General features: G+C 36.5%; 1 protein-coding gene across 2 annotated transcripts in view; it reads right to left on the bottom strand.

Moving 5' to 3' along the window:
* Nucleotides 1–22532, bottom strand: part of ITGBL1 (integrin subunit beta like 1) — a 130052-nt gene that overhangs the window by 48114 nt on the left and 59406 nt on the right. For both annotated transcript variants that reach the window (XR_005699464.1, XM_040055930.1), the window contains exons 4-6: nt 19546–19686; nt 16635–16775; nt 11377–11523 (exon numbers count right to left, since the gene is read on the bottom strand). Coding sequence is in view for 1 of the 2 variants with exons in the window: in XM_040055930.1 (XP_039911864.1) it covers nt 11377–11523; nt 16635–16775; nt 19546–19686 (429 nt within the window). In the remaining variant the exon portion in view is untranslated. The remainder of the gene's footprint in view (nt 1–11376; nt 11524–16634; nt 16776–19545; nt 19687–22532) is intronic.

Raw genomic sequence — 22532 nt, 5'->3', positions numbered from 1 at the left:
TTCTATGTCTCAGAGGGACCAGATTCAGCAAGGATTATTATATTTATAAAACAGCAGCTTCTTGAATCTGGTATTTATCTGTCTTTCTGAAAAGCTGTATAATGTAAGACAGTTGTTTTGCTTGGTTTTACTCACCACTATGCTTTAAATTTTAGAACTAGAGAGCTGAGCTAACAGTAAATTTTACTAAAAGTATGATTTAATCAGAAGCACTTGTTTTTTGGGGTCATGTCTTCCTTTATTTGCTTTAGAAGTGTGATTAAGACAACAAACTAAAAAGAACAAAGACATGGACAAATATCTGACTTCAAGTATGCCATAAAATAATTTTCCTAACAGAACTGACAAAGCTGTCTCCTTAAAGTATTCTGAGCAATGGAAAAATGAAGGTGGCAAGGAAAGGGCAGAACATTTGAACCTAGAGGCCTATTAGAAAAACTTCAGCAGTTCCTGTAAAAGAAGTGCATTAGTGGCATTCAGGAAACAAAATGACATTATGTATTACAGCAATTTCTAATTCCTCTTTGTGAAACCCTGTCTCAGAAAGAGAACCATAAAATTCTGGGACAAAGATTTTGACTAGAAAGAAGAGTTTTGTTAGCAATTTCTCAGTATGGAGATTAGCTCTCATCCTGACTTTTCTTGACTTTGAACTGTCCCTGAAGTTTGCATAAGTTTTCTCCAAATATAAATTGCAGAAAACAAATTTAACTTAGAGTTATGGCCCAAGATTTCATATAAATATTCAGACTTATATGTAACAAATATTTTAGAAAGTATTTAGGCTTTTATTTATTAACTATACTTCCCACTATTGACTGATAACTGCAAAAACTCTTGATGAGAGATCAAAAGCCAGTATTTCCCCTAACCGCACTTCTCTCCATGTTCCTTGTTTCCATTTAAAATATTTAGTCCAGTCTGTACTGAGGTCTCACAATACACAAATATGTCTAAAAGAAGGGAAACAATTCCTTACATCTCTCTCTCAAGGGGCTTATGCTGTCATTTCAGTTTTTCTATTCAAAGCAAGGATGAAATTGCTTAAAAAATCACAGGGAACAAAATAATTTAAAGCACTATCCGCAAAAAAAAAAAAAAAAAACACTTGCTGAGTTTTATAAATAGGCATTTGATGGACTTTTAAAACTCTAAAGAACATCTTTTTACAGACATTCTTACTTAACAGCAACTTACAACATTTACTTTTCAGTTTTATCAGAAAACGCTTTTGCAAGATTTTTTTTTCCTTATAAATTATATATCGATCACTATGTATGCTCACACCAAAGAAGCAACCTCTGAAAGTAATACAGTAGAAGTTCAGCTTAAATATCAAGGTCATGTTGATTTGAATTCAGAATTTACTAAATGTATTAACTTCTAAAAGTTTGTTGAAAGAAAGATGGACTTCTGTTCTTGACAGAAAAGCCTACATACTTTGAAAATGAGATTAAATGACTTAATAAATTACCTTCATAGAGTTCTGACTCTTAGAAATACTTGTATCTCTACTGTAGCGGTCAGCGCTTCATGCAAATTTGGCAAACAGCACTTTATTTAATAAAGCAGAACATAACTATTGATATTAACATGCAAGTCTATTTCTGACTATCAGAAAAATAAAGTTGGCTTAGCTTCTTATTGCCTTTCTTCCTAATAGAATTTAAAGACATTTTTAATCTTTTTCCCTATGTGCTTCAAATACACTACTGATATGCAGTTACCATGGGAGTGGAATAACTCATTTTGTAACATAAGCACAACATAGCAAGATATTGCAGAAAAATAAGGAACTCCTCAAACAAGAAATTCTGAAACAGATAAGCAAGTAAGCATTGATTAGGTTAGAACTTGGTCAGGTTTAAATCCAGTTAAGAAAAAGGTTGGTGTGTCATTTTTACCACAGAAAGTCAGACCTCTAAAATTATTCTATCAAGTCCAGGCTTCCTTTCCAAAAAAATAGGTCCTAGAAAAACACATGGTATTCACCAACAATCTGAATTCTTAACAGTTTTCAGCTTTAAAAATGGTTTTATTTGAATTTTCAGGATCTTTCAAGTATTTTTCAGTCAAAATTTTCATAAGTGTAAAATAAGGAAGAAATCAAATTACTCAATCAGCCTGGGAACATATTAATCATGTGTCACAGTATACAAAATCAATTTTGGGTCAGAATTGATCCACTTATCTTACACAAGTTTCTGCCTTGAAGAAGGCATGGAGCAAGTAACAGGTTCAGAGGAAGCAGTGGGTCTTTGACTTTGTGTGCTGGAAACTCTTCTCTTTCTTTCATCTTTTCCTGAAGGCTTCCTAAGTACCACACTAACCTCAGTGCAGAAAGAAATTCAATCTTCATGAAAATAACCACAGTACAGTATTTGATAAAGGTCTCTTTACTCATTAATTTAATGGGATTGGGACAGTTCCCTGGCACTGAGGCCAGTTGGAATGGAAGAAATGGCATCTGTACTATTAAAGTGTCTTCCATGAAGGCAGCCTCGTCCAGATTGCCTCCTGGGACCAGAAACTAGCCCACAATAATTCCTGAACTATTACCAGGAATTGTTTGGAGAGAATACTATCTGTGTATCAGAAGCAGGTTCCTTACTCCAGCAGAATTCTATTACCTTTATTTATACTGTAGTATAAATAAAGGTAATAGAAATTACATTTAGGGTAAATAATTTCGTAAATTGCTATGATTCATAGAACCCAAATGCAGGCATCTAAAGGTTAGCTTGATAGTAATTGTTTTTAAGGACAGTAGGATGAAGTATGAATTATGACAATTCATCTTAACACAGAAATATAGAAGAAATGGGCAAATCACTTCTGATTTAGAAATACTATCATTCCACCAAAACCAAAGGCTGAAGTATCATATTTTTGTCTAGATAAATTTAAGATGAACCTCACCGAGAACATTCCTCTGTTTTTACAATAGTTAGCATCTATTCAACACAACGACTTGACTCTGTCGTACACACACAAGTCAGTTCTGCATTTCCAAATATGAGTTGACTCATGCACCAATGTTTCAATATACATACATTTCTTATAGTGATGAGTAAATATTTTGGACAATACAGACCTATATCTCAGTTTTTGCTGCACCATACAACTTCATGACTTTACAGGAGATATTTGTTCTTGTAAACAAGCTGTGAAATCTAATGAGCTCTCACATAAACACATGTACACATCTCAATTGCTTCTTTTTTCCAACAGAGATTGTTTTGGAATGTCTCCTGATACTGTGATTAAACTAAGAATACTTGATATACCAAAGTCATGAGTACTTTAAGGTACTTAAAAGTGCTTCCATTTTAAATGGCTGTGTCGCTTCCACAAATGCAAAATGAACTTATATCTTTGTCTCGTTGTATGCATTGCAAAAGCATTCCTTCCTACAATTACCCTTGCATATTGCAATGAAAAATTTTTTCATCAGTGTGAATTATTACCAAATCTCTGCAAGTACTCAAGATGTTCATAAATCCTGACTTCTGGTCAGATATCACTTTCTGAAGTGGACCAAAATAGGACAACAATTTGGAGCAGCAAAAATCTAAGCTACTTCAAAAATTATTATTATTAATTTTAATTGGTTATATCTTCACTGGCTGGGATGCACAGCTTACATCCTACCTCCTTAAAAATTAGTTTATTATATCAAGCACAAATATATTTAGTGTATGTTAGTCATCCTTCAGCAGAAACTAAAGAAACTTCACTTTGAATCTCTGTCAGGATTTAATGCTTAAGAGCACGCAGTTTCTCTGTCCAGCATTGACAACAATGTATTTGTTTTCTAGGCTCCACAAGCACATACTATCCATCAGAGCCATTGATATATTTTGGGTTTGTCTGCAGCCCACTATCTAATCAAATGAAAGAGACAGACCAGAAAAAAGATTTAGAGGAAGTCTAGCATAAATGAGTGTCAGTCCAGTCTTCGATTAGGTAATAGCAATTATGATAATTACAGCAATACTACTGGAAAACATTCTAAAATTGCCAGCCTGTAGCAAAGTGTAGTACTTGCATGAATCCACTTATGCCTGAACATCTTGAATACTAACCATGTTCTTGCAGTTGTAACCAGCAAAATTTGGCTGGCTAATTTAAGACAGTGATCTATTACAAATATTAATATATAGATGAAATTATATTAATATATAGATGAATTCTTCTAAAATATAGTCACCATCTACAGTTATAAATCTCACTGGAATACAAATAGAACAAGCACTGAAAATTTAACCCCAATTCACACACAGCATTAGGCAAAACTATTATTTCTCACATACTGTTTTTCTGGATAACAACTTCAATACTGAGACTTTTATATTATATGAACAATAGGTAAATATGATGTTTTTCCCCTTGGTTTGCATTCTGTATTATGTTCCTTGCTCTGTTAAAGAAATCAAGATCAAACAATTTGAAAAAAACAGGCGGCTGAAATAAAGGCCAGCTATGTCAAAAGATACACTACCAATCACTGAATGCTGACTTTTAGAGCAGCAAACCAGAGTCACACCAGTTGAAATGGTAAGATAAAGAAAATTAATCAAGACTGGGATATGGAAGACACTATGTACAGAAGATAGCTAGCTGTCAGAAAGAAGGCAGTCCTGGCCTTCAAGGTCTTTCACAGATGTCTTTCACAGATGAAAGAGGTCTTTGCTGGAGAAAGAATTATGATCAAGAGAACAAGAATGAGGAAGACAACATCACATACAAGAAGAGGTTTGCATGTGTGTAGAGGTGGTAGCATTTCAGAGGCACTGCCTGAGAGAATAAGAGGTATCTTTCATGTGGCCAGTGCTTACAGCCATCAGAAAAACACATTCCTCCCTGAGCACTAAGTCAGCTATTTTATAGATTTGCTCCTTTTGTACCCTAACCATTGTTACCCTTCAGACTATCTTTACCTAAACCAATGCTCCCAAATACACTCCAATAGACATATGGATCATTATAAACAAAACCTTGTCAGCTGGCTGTGATTAGCAAGGCCCCCAACCTTGAGTCTTCCTTCAGCTCTAAGACCGCAAAGCTTTTTACACCCTTCCTTGATCACGTGGTGTCTAGCAGACGCCTACCACACTCATAATAAGTAATTACATATTAATATATCACATATGGATAATCAGATATATCTTATGTAAATAACTGATCTGTCTCTTGCATTTTCATTTAAACACTGCCTTTCATACTGGTGAGAATAAAATGAAATATATTTTAATGAAAACATGCTATATTCAAAAAAAGCACATCAAATTATTCTCCTTGGTTAGGTGGCATCCATGGTTGTCACTCTACTAGCCCCTGATGCCATGCTTTAAAGATTCCTTTCTTATACTGGGCTTTTATCCCACAGCCTTTATTCCAAAGTATCATCCTAAACCAGATATATTATTTTTCTGCAATTCTTTACTGCTTCTCAAAATTCTCACCATGAAAACAAGTGAGAAAATTTAGATCAGTAAAAAACTCTACTACAAAATTACCTCACTTTTAGAACATCACCTACATCTCAGAAACAGACATCTTCCAACACACCCTGCTTCTACTAGAACAGATTAAGAAAGCACTTATGCAGAAACAAAGTACTTTATGAACCATTTTTTTTACTACTGAGTTATAAGCACTGCAAGCAAGGGTTTACTGAAGAAATGAAATTTTCTTCCCTTAGTTCCTCCGTCCCTACTCTTGATGTCTCCCAGAAATACAACAATATAAGGTAAAAACAACCGCAATGAGTGCTGTAGGTGGGTCACAAATAAGTACCTTTCTCTACAGACAAAAACTGAAGTGTTGAGCCCTTGAATCACTTTCTGATTTCAAGAAACTACCAGAAAAACTAAAAATTAAAATTTGGAAGTTTTCCTAAAAAGACAGCTTCCAGATGATCCTGCTTCAATTGAGAGAAAGGCTCAAACAGAGCCTGAATCAGAGAAGCTGTTTAAAATTAGTGATCTTAACTATTGATACAAAAATCTAAAATCTATTTATTTTTTTTTTTCTTAGACTTCAACAGACAAGTGGAGTGCAGAGTGCCAGTCCAGCACATAAGAGTATTCCAAATTGTATAACAAATAGTGTTATGCCAGCTCATTCATCCTTAAAGTAATAGCATAGCAAGAGTGCCTCTCTGCTTGAAGCACATAGATGTAGAAAGGAGCTCGATCTCAAAGTTGATGAGATGAAAGCTAGAGATGTGACACAACTTGAATTTGTGTTCTGTTCGTCACACCAGCTAATAATGCTACTTGATGCCAGCCTATTTACTATAGTGCTTTAATTAAGACCTCCTTCAGAATTCAGGGGTCATGCAAAATGAATGAAAACAGCATGCAAATTCAGAGATGATGTACATTGGAGTAATTTACACTTCAATTAAACAGTACAATTTGCATAATAAGGGGCTAGAGTGAAGAGCTAGTAGCAAGGGTAGTAACCTAGATTTTACCTTAGGATTGTTTCACTTTTCTGCTCTGACCCCATCTGTCATGTAGAAAGTATAGTGAATTATTCAAACAGCAACTTCTACTATCATCTCCCCTTCCTAAGCCAATAAGCCATAGGTTTCAGAAGAAATGTTTTTCTATAAGCATCTATTAGATACAGGAAGTCTTTTTGTTCATCAGTTTTGGCAATGTCATACTAGAGGGAGACCCCAAAGTCCTTAACTAATAACTGCACTTCGAACAAAAGAAGTAGAACTGTAAGGTTAGGCAAGTATACTCATTGAGGTTCCAGTGGTAATAGAACAGAACTGGTTCTCATGATGTGACACATGCCACCAGCAGCTCTTCTACCCTTTTAAGGCATCATACCCAACTGTAGGGACTTACTGTTGCAGAGATGAAAAGATCAGGATTACCACATTACAGTTGTTATAGATTTTAAAATATTGAACTTATACTGAATGATGTCATCAAAGGTTTATATGAAGCTGTAGTAGTTCATGATGCAACACAAAATCATTACAAGCTGAATATTTTATGTCATATTTTCCATCAGTCATGTAAGACTTCACTAAGGTCAGAAGACAGTTGAGTAGTTAGGCAGCTATTTAGCACATTATTTTTATCTAGGTTCCATCCACTCTTGTCACTACACAGATATGATTATCTCATGCGTGTTTCTCTTTCCTTCTGTGTATATTCTCCATGTTGTATCTACTGGAATCTACAGCAGTTGATACAACAGCTTGTATGCAATGAGATGTTTCAGACAAGCATAAACTGTATTTCATACAATAGGACACACAGGAGGCCCCAGAAAAGGATTAAGCCTTTGCAGCAAGCACTGACCAATGGTTCTGCTCTTTGGAGTCATCACTGACCTTTGGTTTCAGACTTCAGGAGATGGTATCTTGCCAGACTGGCAATAGCATTACAGAACACAAGGGACTGATTCACTGTCTTAGTTCACCACAAGGAATCTTTAAGAATGCATTGAACACTGTTGCTCTTCCATTAAGTCAATCAAAATCTAATAATTTTAAATAGAGAAGAAATACCAAAGTTACTGCTGTCAGTAAACTTTCAAAATGCCATGCAATCTTTGAACTAATGATTTAGTATTTTGAAAATGGAGTTTAGGGGCCTTTTCAAAAACATCAGAAGTCTTTTTAAGTACAGAATAAAAAATTCCTTCATTTTTTTTAGTTAGCCAGTGCTAAAGCATGAGTGTAAGGAGGAATTTCAAGAATAAAGAAATAGATTCATTCTCTCTATGTGGCAAATAAACAAAAGCAATTATAGAAAATATATTTAAATACTAAAAGATAGTACCAATGAGAAGATTTTTCATTTTTCTGGCTTTGGAAATCTGCCATGGAATGGCTGCATTCACCAAGGGTAAGTGAGGAAAACAAGATTATTTTTAAAAACCTCTCTCATCTATTATTCTCAAACCCTACTCTTTTTATTCTCAATTCTTTTCCTGAAAGCTTTTTTATTTAAACTATTTTTAAATCTTCTTTGTACCTGAAGGGGAAACTCAACAGTGATGTGCATTTTAAAGAGAAAAGTGGTTTGTCTTTTCCCTTAATCCTGACAACAATATAGTATCTCTTTATTTCAAACCATAATGATTTTTTGGCATGTTTTTTTCCTTTATCTCTGACACTGGTCTTGCTGTACAGTGTGTTCTTAAAAGTAAAAGATTTTCACTGTGAAAAAAATGAAAGTATTACATCTATAGTTAAAAGTCATGCAGAAAGTTTAAAAAAAATAGGAACACTCTTGGGAATAAAAGTGTAGAAGGAATTCTTCACTTTATATGAATGAAGATGCCTAGAATCACTCCCCATCCTCAAAAGACTTTTGTAGGGAAAGTAATTTTTGGAAAGAACTTAATGTGTTTTTATTCCCAAAATTTTCCTGTGATCTTCTCTCACCTCATATATAGCAGGAACTACTGACGGTATAGACAGCCTGATTGATGTAACTGAGAGAATTTATAATTGCTCTGTCTTTATAACACAATTTCAGCATGTAGACATTTTCCTTTACTACTCAGCATGTCAATATGAAGCCTTCTCTCTCCTTTATCTACTGGAGCAGCTAAGAAATATAAGACCATGGAGTAATATTTTTTTGGCAGCCTCTCTGCTCTCCCCACATGCTGAGCAGCACCCATGAAACATCTTGTTATTCCTGTGAGTGGGGAAAATCAAGAAGGGAATTACAGTCTGAAAACAAAGTTCACCGTTTCATCTGCTCTCAGAAGAGCAAAATGTAGACTGAGAAATTAAAATTTATAGTATTTTAAATTTAGATAGTGATTATCTAACTTTGTTCTTCATAACCTCTTTTTTAATTCTCTAAGATTTTTAATATAACTTCTGTATACCCCTTATATGGGTTACAAAACCCCACTTTCTTTCACCATTTTGGGGTTTTTTTTTCCTATACCTTTTTTCTCTTGCTGACATTACATGACTAATAGTTAAGGGAGTCCAGGATTCTCAAAATCCAGGCGGAAAGTGCCAATTCTCTTAGTTTCCATTGCTATAAACAACAATAACAAAAAATCTAAATCTAAAAGCAAAAGGTACATATGAACAGAAAATATTCTTTAAGGAAAGACAATACATGGCAAAATCATAAAGCCATGCACCTGCACATCTGAGCATCCTGTTGAGTATCCTATTCCACACATGAACTGCCTTACCAAAAGATCCACTGAATAAGGACATAAAGCACTCAACTTCTTTGGCAGTATAGTGGATCACTGACCTAGGCAAGGATAACCATCCTTGTACCACCATTTTCCAATGGAAAAGAACATTTCCTTTTCAGAATTTTCTTTCCTCATTACACAATCTTCTCTAAAGACATCAGAAAAATCTGGGATTTTTTACAAGTCTATGGCCTTTCCCACGCCTGAAGACTTGAAAGAGATTGTGTTTGACTGGAAAACCTTATTTCGATTCATTTGCTTGTGTCGCACTTCTGCCCATGACAAACAGTGGGATTTCCAAATGGCACCAAATTTTACTATGCAAGTCCAATGATGATTTTTCATAGAAACGAAGCCCTACTTTAGCAGTTCAGAAACTTTCTTACTTTTTTTTTCTTTTTTCTTTTTTTCTTTTTTTTAAAAAAAAAAAAAAAGCCTGGAATGGAATCTCTTGTTCCTTCATTACAGCAGCTGTCTATCACATTATATCCTAAATCCACATGTGCCTTTTGCATTCCTTGAACACCTTAGTGATCTCTTCTTGTTTGGAAGTCAAAGTTCAGCAAAAGCCACTATCAATTAAGGCTTGTGTTCCCATAGACACTGCTTTTGAAAATTTCAACCAACAGATCACTCAGTCAAAATATTTCATCTGAAAATTACGTATTTCACTGCCAGGATCTCAACAGGAGAACATTGCCAGTATCATTAGGTGTTTTTTCAGAAAACTGAAAGGGTAGAATTACTGTCATTAATGTCAAAATCTTTACATTTACTCTTCTTATTATACTTAATTTTAAAAATTCAATACTATGTGTTTATTCAAATTGAACTTGTTTTTATGATTTTCATTCATCCTCTGCCATTTGACAGTCATAGAGGATAATGCAATTAAATCATAAAACTGACTCCAAGCTTTCAAGATATACAACTTTTACTGGAACGGATAAAAGAAGAGACATTCAGCATCCATAAGGATGGGGGAAAAAAGATCCAGTATTAAAAAAAAATTAAAAAGTGAATCAAGTCAGTGCTCCTTTCTTTTACTTATCATTCTTGCTAGCATAAAAAATAAAATGCAGTTAATTCTCTACAGACACCCATTTTCTAACTAACTTTTAGTAAAAACTTCTGTTGCAAAATTTTAGTAGGAAGAGAGACAATTAACTGAAAAACTTCAGTTTAACTAAGAAAAGAGCAAGCAATTGTCTGTTAATACATAGTTCCTTTAAGATATTCCTAATGCTACATTTAGGAACTAAATGAGCTGCTACACAATTACAGGGGGAAAATAGTACAACTATCACAGAGATAACTTGGTTGGACAGCCTACAATTTTTGACTATGTTAGATAGTGTTAGTGAAAGAATAAATCACAAATGAACTGACATTAAGGGTCAAATGTAGTAATTCAAGAGAAGCTTTAGGCCCTTCCCAGAAAATACTTAAATGGGCAGGATTCATAATAACTTTAATTACCAGTTCTAGCAATATTCTGTCTCATATTTACTTTTCTCTCTTCTCTCTGAAGAAAACCACATTTCACACAGTGACAGAGGAAAATTAGCAGGTCCTTCTCCTTCTGAGAAAAATTGCTTGCAATGTGCATTTTAAGTGCATCCATGACTTAGTCTATATTTTTAGTCAAAGCTTTTGAAAAGGTTACAGTGTCATTAAAAAATGCTTTGAAATGAAAAGCCAGTGGCCAACTAGCAAATTGTGCTGAAGCACAGCTACATTTTAGAGAATTCAGTCCTGCACTTAATGGGCAGTTTCTTAGAGTAAATCCAAAGAGTCCTTATCACAATGGTGCCACAACATTTTACACAGGCTGAAAATCTCATGCTGCTATTGTCAAAAAATGCACAGAATTAATTCATATTTTTAATGTATCTTTAGTAAAGACTTAACTACAGCAATTTTCAAAGCACCCTTGAAAACATCCAAAATAAATGTTAAGATATGTAAAACAAAACACAAAGCAGGAAAAACAGGTGACCTTTGTATTCTTCTCCTCCCTTCTCCTAACTCAAAAGTTATACAGGTGTGATTGATGCACAGTAAGCCAAGAAGGTACACATTTTTCAGTACTAGTAATGCTGGACAGCTGTAAAAAATATTTTAATGAAGTACATTTAAAGGGCATGAAAATTCTTCCAGAAACGTGCTTACCTCTTCCAGAGCAAGGTAAATTAGAACTTCCTTGGCATTTCTTAATGCTTTCTTCAACCGACATTGGACATGAATGTGGATGTTCACACTTTTTCCCAGTCCATCCTTCTTTACAGTCACATCTTCCACAATTACACTGCCCATGACCTTTATGATGAATACAATTGAAGATTAACCTCCATTCTAACGAGGTATAAAAACCTCTTAATTGGATGAACTTTACCAAAAGTCGGGGCCTCATTCAGTAATGAGACTGGCAAAAAAAATTACAACTGATCCACTATATCTGCTTTGTTTCTGAAAACAGCATTTGTCTACCATTCCAGTTGAGCCATATTCCCTTTCCTGTCTTTTCCTTAAGGGATGTTTTGCCATCTAGCACATGATCTAATGCAAAAGGATGGAACAGAGTTTAAAAACATACATTTCACCACCATTTGGAAAAGTGGAATGTCATAAGGCAATATTTAATTTATTTTTATGGTTTTTTTCTACCATGGTTGCAGCATATTCTCTAAGAAATATATCAATGCCATTCTTTATCTACTTCCAATCAACATGATCCACTAGAGATAAGCAATGTTGCATCAATTCCAAGGCTCAGACCATTGACTTCTACTAAACAGGGATACACAAATGATAAAATATTTAAATACTGGACATAATCAATTCTCACTCTAATAAGACAGTTGGACATGGGCTTTCGTATCTCACTGCATGTCTGGGACTATTCCCTGCACGTGTATTTCCTCTACATAAATGCAAACATATGCAATTTTTCTTGAGCTTTTCTTAAGAAAAAACTAAGAAAATAGAAGATAATTGTTCTTCTCCTTCTTTATGCTCTTTGCAAAAAGCATTGAGATTCTGGCAATACAAACTGTTCCTGAGAAAAGCCTGAGAATCAGCAAAACAACATTCCTTTCCACAAAATCAAATACCTATTTTCATGAGCTCAGAAAGCAGGTTAGATCTCTCACAATTTTCACACAGCCATCATTTATTGGATACAGGACCAAAGTATTGCCCCAATGTTCACTTCTCTATCCATGTCCTTGAAAACCAGAGTAACAGAGATTTTATATCTAACTATAGTTGCATTTTAGGACTTTGCAATTTATAAAACATATTACTTTATTAGTTCACAAGGAGAAAATGGGAGGAAGCAATCATTCTAGGAGTCATCAGATTATATCCCAGAATACAAGTCTTATTAATTTCACAAAATAACTTTTCCTTACATTAGTTACTTGTTTTCCTTGAAAAGCATAGAGGCTTTTTTTACTTGAAAAGCTTAGATGCTTTCTCTTGCATAGGGGATGAGTTTAGTTTAGATTACTAGGAAGAAATTCTTTACTGTGTGGATGGTGAGGCTCTGGTACAAGTTGCCTAGAGAAGCTGTGGATACCTGGAAGTATTCAAGGGAAACTGGATGGGGATTCAAGCAACACAGTCTAGTGGAAGGTATCCCTGCCTATTGGCAGTGGTTGGAACTAGATGATTTTTAATGTTCCTTCCAACACAAACCATTCTGTGATTCCCATGATGCTTTCCTTTGCTTTCATGTGTACCTGCTGACAGGTTGTGAATTAGATTTATGATTCCTGACCCAGATAGATACTTATGAGAGGGTTATGTACTGTCATACAATAGTTTCTTTCCTAAAGCCACAGCAAAGGAACTAATGAAATGTGTGAATATATGACTTTTCTTGTGGAAATGAGTTTTATTTCTGTATCAAGTCATGAAAGCTATTACCTCTTTAAATGAAGATAATCACTTTAATGTCAAGAAGACTTCTGAAAGACAATATTTCAGTAACATTCTGAGTAGCACTTCAGGTGTTAAAATAAGGCGTCCAGTTGCCAATATGATGTACTGTGAAATGTCACCTCAAGCCATATGAAGCTTCCAGAGGGAGCTGCCCTTGTGCGATGTTAAATCCTCACATCAGGGCTGTCAATTCCTGTCATTTGTATTTTATTAAATAAACATAGAATTTCATACAGGCACAGTAAAATGCTTTACATGAAAAAAAGAATTTCCTATTTCTCCATGCTACTCAGGGCAAAGTGGTTTCCTGTCTCTACCTATTAGGTAGAGAGAACAAGACAAGAAAATTCTGTATCATCTCCATTTGATGAAGGTTTTAAGAGAGATGGATTATTTTCCCAAATCTAACTAATCACTCTTGGACTCATCCCAAATCAGTTTACAAATAATTGTGAGAAACAATGACGATATTTTGCAGACACACCTAACATGTGCACACTTGTGCAATAAGTAAATTTATTTAATATAAGCAATTAAAGAAACTTGTCCCAATACAATTCCTCTATTGAATTTTTTATTTAATTGCAGATTCTGCCTGACTACCACAATAAACCAAAATTAAAACATATGCATCTTGTCTCTTTCTGAAAAAATACTGAGCAGCAGGACTAGAAGGCATTGTTCACACTGCTTCATGTGCAAATGGATTTTTTTGAACAATCTGTTTTAGGAATGTATACTTGAATGGCTAGCTAAGACTAATTTAGGCTTTTCTAACACGTAATGGAAAGAGAACGGATAAAAAATTTAGAATTAAAATCTTTGATGAATGGATTGAAAAATAAAACTATACTTCAGCTTAAATTTTAGTCATATCAAGTGAGCCAGATGAGTCCCTCATTTTATATCTAAGTTTTCCTAATTTACAGTTATGTCTGTGTAATAAAGAACAATGTACCAGCCCTTAATCCAATGTCAAATGGCAATATCTTCCCCCAAGCTCCTTTGTCTGTACTTTCTTATCCTCTGCTTTCTCACAAGCATTACCATCCTGAGCAGCAGCTGCTGCAGGCAATAATGTCCAGGAAAGAGGGAGTCCAAGCATGACTTTTTCAGTTTTACAGCATTAGTTGTAGATGCCACGGGTTTGTTTTTATCTAATTAGGTTTAAAATTCTTGTGATCACCCTTAACTACAGAATGTATTTACCTTATTGATTCATAGCTTTGTATTCCTTAATTGATGCTGATACTTTGATCAGTCCGTGAGTGCTAAAAACTACGGCAGCAATACAGTGATACATTCAAAAATTGACAATGAAGTCAATCTTCCTGCTGCTCTCATGACTGCACACAGTTCTACATCATTCCAGTTCATTTATTAAATAAACTTATATAATATCTGCAAGTGGTTGAACAGCAACCAGTAAATTAAGTAATAACGTTTTAGGAAAAGCATCTTTATTGCCCCCTTCATTTCATTAGTTAGCATTTCCTCAAAATTTATTTTACAAAAAAACCCACAACAGTTGAGAAACTTTTCACTTTTTAAACAGGCAAAGAAAAGGCTGAAAGTTTTATATATCATGCTGGTTTTGGCTTTCCAGAGCGCGATCTGTGACATGATCTTTCTATGGAACATCTCTCACTCTAGGAATAGGAGGAAAATATACCACATCATTATCGTGCTTGATGTGACTGCACTATTCCTATTATTAATTAGGTCAGACCAGATTTCTACAGGATGCATTCAAGCTGACAACCTCCAGTCAGTAAAGTCTCTTTGAAATCACCTTTATTTGCTTTTGCAGAGTTCGGGTGTGTACAAATTGCATGCTATGTATTGAACAAAGTCCTTCTCTCCTGACTAGTATCAGCATCTTTATTAGTATCCATACAAAATTGCATGCAAGGTCTCTGTCAGAATCTCAACTTTTGTTAGCTGATACATGGAACATCAAAACTGCAAACCATGGATGGATGGATGGATGGATGGATGGATGGATGGATGGATGGATGGATGGAAATTGTTTTGAATATAATGTTCTGAAGTTCAAGTAGAAGAAAAAGGAAGATGGATGTGTCTAATATGTACAGTCTGGGCTACAACTAGAGATGTGCAGCTGGGCCACACATTAATATTTTTCAAGTATTGATGCTCTACTTGTTCTCATGTCAATTTCTATTCTCAGGGGATTGTTTTTCATTGACTCATTTATTTACTCTTCCTTGAATTTATTCTTCTTGATTATCATCTCCCTGTCATATAAAAGGAAATAACAAACACAATCTGATCTAAGGAACTTTCAAATTCCAATTTCCCCAAAAAAGGACATAGCTATCACAGAATCACAGAATCATAGAATCACAGAATTTTTAGGTTGGAAGAGACCTTTAAGATCATTGAGTCCAACCCATCTCTATTACCTCAACTAAACCATGACACCAAGTGCCACATCCAGTCTTTTTTTAAACACATCTAGGGATGGTGACTCCACCACCTCCCCGGGCAAGCCGTTCCAGTACTTTATCACTCTTTCCGTGAAAAACTTTTTCCTAATATCCAACCTGTATCTCCCTTGTTGCAGCTTGAGACTGTGTCCTCTCATTCTGTCAGTTGTTGCCTGAAGAAAGAGACCAACCCCCAGCTGACCACAACCACCCTTCAGGGAGTTGTAGAGAGTGATAAGGTCACCTCTGAGTCTCCTTTTTTCTAGGCTAAACAACCCCAGTTCCCTCAGTCGTTCTTCATACAGCTTGTGTTCCAAGCCCCTCACCAGCCTTGTTGCCCTCCTCTGGATGTGTTCAAGCATCTCAACGTCCTTCCTAAACTGAGGGGCCCAGAAGTGGACACAGCACTTGAGGTGTGGCCTCACCGGTGCAGAGTACAGTGTGCTCCTGCTGGCCACATCATTCCTGATACAGGCCAGGATGCCACTGGCCCTCTTGGCCACCAGGGCACACTGCTGGCTCATGTTCAGCTGCTGTCACCAGCGCCCCCAGGTCCCTTTCCTCCTGGGCACTGTCCAGCCACACCGTCCCCAGCCTATAACGCTGCAGGGGGGTTATTGTGGCCAAAGCACAGGACTCGCCACTTGGACTTATTAAACCTCATCCTGTTGGACTCTGCCCATCTGTCCAACCATTCCAGGTCTTTCTGCAAAGCCCTTCATCCTTCCAACAGATGGACACACACTCCTAGCTTATTTTAAATTTTCAACCATTATCCAATTCATGTTAGGTGATAGGAGATAGGCACCTAAATGAATCTAATATTTACAAGATTTTGTTAAATGGCACGGAAAAAAATACAGAATTATGTCTTTTAATTTAAAAAGCAACCTCCAGGCCCCCTCCTGCCCCCCATGCTTGGTATATTTTAAAGTAGGAAAATGAGAATTGGAGCAATAGAGAAGAGGAAGATCAGACCAGCTGGAAGGTTTTTTATAAAACTACACATAAAACCCCTTTATGCAGAAATCTTACCTGAACAGAAGTCATCAGAATATCTATCATACACTGCTTTGCAGTTTCTTTCATCACACTCACAAGTATCTCCATGAATATCTCCCCAGTCACCAGTTGGGTCCACATCATGGCATGTACATTCCCCACATACACATGTGCCTAAAAATAAAGGGGAAAAAAAAATTACACAGACATAGAAGATTAACTGTGTAATTTAGAGGAAGAACATTTTGATTACAGGAATTTACACTGTGAATTTTCAGCTCTCACAGAAACGCAGTTTCAAAGCTGCAAGTGACAATCACTGTTGGAGTCCAGGGCATTCCTTTGGTTGCCCTAGAGGGTATGCTCATCTTCTATAATTCGAAACCTTCTATGCTTATTTAGTAGCAATATACAAACAAATTGTCTTCCTGTGTATGTTTCTTTATGCTGTTGAGCCTTGCTAGGAGTTTAAAAAAAATGTAGCTCACAGAACAATTGTACATCTTTGACACCAACAGTAATTTGCCCTGTCAGTAATGACAATAAAAATCAATTCTGTTTAAATTACTTGGGCTTGGGCTTGGGCACAGGGGATAATTAATGGTTGTTAAAGCATAAACATTTAAACTACAAGAGAATCCAAACTAACACAGCTGAAAATGTCTAGGAGGTCATTCTTTACCTAAGAAAAACAGCAGCACAGATCTAGATGAAAGGATACTTCTCCATTTTTCACAAGTCAATATTCAGGGCCACACCCTGTTGCTCACAATAATAATAAATGTGAACATGACAGAAAACAGATTTGCATATTTTACTAATATGCAGACAGTATGCACCCTACTTATTTAGGAAAATCTTAACAAAAACATGCAAACAAACAAAAAAAGGTATTTTCCTTATTCAGAAATCCAAATACGCTTCAGGGCAAGACACTCACTACTTTTTTTGAGATGCTAGCAGGCTTGTAGAAGCAGCCTGACCTTACTGATGCGTGCAGTCCATTTCTTGCAGAGCGGCTTCACCTTCTGCTACTTTGCCAACATCTTTGTCATCTTATTTAGGTTACTCTAAAGAATATAATGCATTTGAGGACAACAGGATAGGATGACTAAATAGCACACAAAGATACGGGCACATTTTCTACTGAAAGCAGAAGGCCCACACAATCCAGCACACATGACATGAACAGGAAGAGCTACAGCCCTGTGTAACACTAAAAACGCTGAGAGAGCCCTCAAGAAATTTGTGTCTGATTTTTTATACTTTCACAACTGAGTGACATCACTGAAGAAAAAAAAAAAATCAACAAACAAACAAAAAGAGGAAATGCCTCTGGAGAGTGATTAATCCTCCCAGAAACAACTTCAAACTTAATTTAGATCAGCTGTCCTGGGTATCAGACTACAGAACACAATCTCACCAATGTTTAAAAATCTAAATTTTCACATGTGGTCCAAACTGGTTGACTAGATAGTGCAGGGGAAAAGATAAGAACAATTTATCCATCTTAGCACTGACTGAGGGTGGGCAGCAAGGTTAGCCTCGATATGTCAATTTTTTCAGGACTGACAAGATGAACTTGTACTTATATCACAAGATGTATAAATACAGAAAACTGGGTAAATAGGACTAAATACTTAGAGCAGAAATACTTCGTTGGAAAGCAACTTCATGTTTTCAGAAGCCTACAAAATTCTTATGAAGATAAAATCACAAATACATGAAAGGCTTAAGGCATGGAAGTATCACACAAATGTACCTTTTTATTGGCGGTTGCAGCTACTCAGACTATCAGCTATGCTATTCACACAATTTCTCCTATTGCAATGCCACTTTAAAGAAATAATCACACATTAAAATTTCACATTTGATTAAAAGCTGGCTTTGATGAGAAATTCTTTGCCAAGAAATTACTTTCTCAGTGCAAAGAAAGCATCTGATATGAAGACACTTTCATATCTATTATTTCCAGAACTACACGAAAATTTTATGCTGAAGTCCCAAGACTAAATGAGCCTACATGATCTCTGTATTTGAGCCAAACTTTCAATTTCCTCCTAATTATGAGAAGAGAGTTTTCTAAATGCTCTCAGGATGATTAGATGTTCACAATACAGCAGGTTTTGTCAGTAGAGATGTTTTTACAAGAGGTATCTATGTGACTCTTGCTGATGTACTACTATAATTAATCTGGTCTATTGCCAAAAAAACACCCTATTTTTTTAACTCCTTGTTCAATGCAGCCAAACACAGCAGCTAGTGAAAATTAACCTTATTCTGTGGGTTTTTTTTTTTTTTATTTTATTTTTCCCCAAATGGTAAAATTAGACATAAATATAAGGTAAAATTCAAATTCCAAAATCATGTGCAGATAAAACCTCATGTAGTTAGAAAAACTTTGTGAAGTCTACCTTCCCGTCTCTACACATTCCACAGCATTGTTACTGAACATTTCACAGGTGTTTTTTCAGTTGTAGTGGAAATTAAATGCTTCATATTTTCTTTTCCCATTTCATTGTAGGTCCTAAGTCTTCTTTATGAGTGAATTCATATACAGTTGTGTGACCTTACAGCACCAATCCATTCACAGTCAAAAATCTGGTAACATTCTATTTTGCAAGGCAGGTCACTTAGCAAAACAGGTATGTACTAAATAACAAATTATCCTGCTCAGTCTTACTACAAAAATAAAGAATACTTGAGTTTGCTTAATAAAGAAGTGGATGTGGATCTGTGTAAGTTTATACCGAAACGCAGGTATCTACCCACTTGGATGTGTCTCGTGGGGAAAGCAACAGATGTGTATATCCAGAGCTGAAATAGGTGAGAACAAGTAGAAACTCTCAGCAAACACAATCTATGTCCTACTGTAGAAAACACATAGAGAAAAATAAAAGCCAACTATATAAAAATGTGTAGAAGGTCCATGCAAAAGACACACCTCTGTTGCTGCAGATTTTGCCATCTGGAGATGTACATCTCCTCTTGATCTCCCAGGGGGTGATGTCACACTGGAATTCACATTTATCTCCATGCCAACCAGCCTCACAGTAACAGTTTCCACAGTAACACTTTCCATGGCCTTAAGCCAAAACAAATTTTGTACAGTGAGAAAGAGGGAAGTTTTTAAAAGGCATTAACAATTTAACTGTTTTGATCTTTTCTTTTAAAAACTTCTACTACTCAATTCAGAATAGAAACAATTTATAGACCATGCATGAATACATAAAATAAAAGGATATCTGAACTATACTTTCCCCCTCTATTTTAGAACTGGTTTTCCTTTAACCACAGATTAAATCTAATCAATAAACACTGGCATCTTATTTTTTATATTTGTAAACTTTTTTTTTTTTAATAGGAAAATTTTGAAGACTGTATAGTTAAAATTTAAGTACAGGTTTACACATCAAGGTAGGACACATACTTGGCAAGTCTAAGAACACACTGTGTGTTCTTGACTCCTCAGACGGTTGCAGTAAAGGCATCTTGATTTATTACACACCAACTATGTTGTATATGGCTTCCCTTCTTCTCAGCTGACAAGAAGATTTTAGAACATGGCCAAACCAGTTTAATAAAGAGAATTATTTTCAAAATTAATCTTTCAGATGTTCATTTAACAAAATATACATATCCCAAAAAAGATGCTTGCATCATCCAAGTCTGGGTGAAAGCAGCTCCAGAACATTTTCATCTGCTAAGGTTTGTGTGCCATGTGCTTCACAGCACAAAGCCTTTAAATTATGTAGTTGCAATTCTTACTAATTATAGAGCGAAAAGCTAATTCTTTAATAGAAGGATCAAGTCAGGATCTTGTTCTTTCTTCCTTTGAGCTTAGTAGATCTGGCCACCTCTATCACAATCTGGTCAATTTATACCCTTAATTATTAAGACTGCAAATTGTTGAATATAATTTTTTTCTGTTTTTGCAACTACACATGGAATTTTCATTACTTTTGGTTAAATGTCAAAAACAATTTAATTAGATAACTAAACAACAAGAAAAAAATGTTGATCATGAAGAATAGCAAAAAATAAAAGGAAAAATTATAAAGGAGTATAATCATTTGATCTAAAGGCAATTTTCACAGATTAAAATATCAATACTTCATTATTCACTCACACCTTTATACTCCTCAAAAAAATATGAAATAAATGATAAAATTTGCGTCATGCTCTTGGCAGGACAGAAAAAAAATCACTCCCTTAGAGGAAAAAGTTAAAAAAAAAAAAAATAATAAAAATCAGGACCAGAATTTAATTTGCTAGAAGATAGGATACTGTAGTGGTTTCATATTTACTTTTGGTTTTGTTTGCTAAATTTAGTGTAATGGTTTGTTTGAGTGTTTATATATATATTTATTTATTTGTTTATTTTATTATTATCATTTTTTTTTTTGTGATACAGGATTAGGAGAAGCAAAGCAGGCCTAAACTTAAACAAATTAATTAACACACACAAAAAGAAGAAAATGAAACAGAAACTTTTAAAACACTCTTCCTCCCCACAGGTGTTCACTTTCTTACAAACAACATAGAGACAAAACTTGTGATTTTCAGTCAGTTCACTATCTTAAAAATAATCTTTTATCAGTTTTTTTTAGGAGAGGAGTTTTTCTTAGAACTTCTATGGACTTTCCCTTACTGACAACCTAGAATAGTTCTCTTGTGGGTTTTCTACTCTCACAAAGACAGCCACCGTGGTGAAGTCTTTCTTATTAGCAGCTTTCCTACCACTGTATATGCATTATGTCTACTTATTCAAGGTACTGTTTAAGGATGCCTCCCCTAGCATAAAACAAAAATTCTCTTCTTCTACCTTCAAAATTATTTTCATCTCTAAAACTAGAGCTCTTATTTTTCTTTAGGATTGAAGAGCTTTATACCTTTCAAACTAGAGCTTTCTTTTTTTCTTTAGGAGCAAATGGCTTCATATTACTTTCCGGTTTGTTTTTTTTTTTGTTGTTGTTGTTTTTTGGGGGTTGTTTTGTTTTTTTTTTTTTTTTCAAAATTCTCTATTAAATCTCAATTATATCAGTCTACAAGCTACAACTGTTGCATCTTCTTAAATAGCATTCATAAAGAGTTAGATTTGGCTCAAGTCCTCTCTCCCCCGGCTGTTGGCTGGCGGTGTCAGATTTTCCCGCCCACCTCGCCGGGAGCCGATGGAGCCCGGCCGGGCCTGGGGCCACCTCGCCGGGAGCCGATGGAGCCCGGCCGGGCCTCGGGCCACCTCGCCGGGAGCCGATGGAGCCCGGCCGGGCCTCGGGCCACCTCGCCGGGAGCCGATGGAGCACGGCCGGGCCTCGGGTCACCTCGCCGGGAGCCGATGGAGCCCGGCCGGGCCTCGGGCCACCTCGCCGGGAGCCGATGGAGCCCGGCCGGGCCTCGGGCCACCTCGCCGGGAGCCGATGGAGCACGGCCGGGCCTCGGGTCACCTCGCCGGGAGCCGATGGAGCCCGGCCGGGCCTCGGGCCACCTCGCCGGGAGCCGATGGAGCACGGCCGGGCCTTGGGTCACCTCGCCGGGAGCCGATGGAGCCCGGCCGGGCCTCGGGCCACCTCGCCGGGAGCCGATGGAGCACGGCCGGGCCTTGGGCCGGCTCGCCGGGAGCCGATGGAGCACGGCCGGGCCTCGGGCCACCTCGCCGGGCGCCGATGGAGCATGGCCGGGCCTTGGGCCGGCTCTCCCCAACAGCGCGGAGCAGCGGGGCCTGGCCGGCCTGGGCTGCTCTGACAGAGCGGCCCCGCTCGATGTCACCCGCTAGGAAGCCGGATGGAGAAATGGAGCTACCAAGGCTTCCCGGGCTGGTTTTCAGCTTGTGTGACTCAGAGGCGTATAGCTATAAATAATTGGCCAACCCGGCCATCAATCATAAAAGTCAGTTCCTAATTGCTTTTTACCATCTGTGCTAAACCAACACAG

Source organism: Hirundo rustica, chromosome 2, assembly GCF_015227805.2.
Source record: "Hirundo rustica isolate bHirRus1 chromosome 2, bHirRus1.pri.v3, whole genome shotgun sequence".
Taxonomy (NCBI): domain Eukaryota; kingdom Metazoa; phylum Chordata; class Aves; order Passeriformes; family Hirundinidae; genus Hirundo; species Hirundo rustica.
Note: the sequence above shows the minus strand (reverse complement) of the source record. Positions and strands in the feature narration are given on the sequence as shown.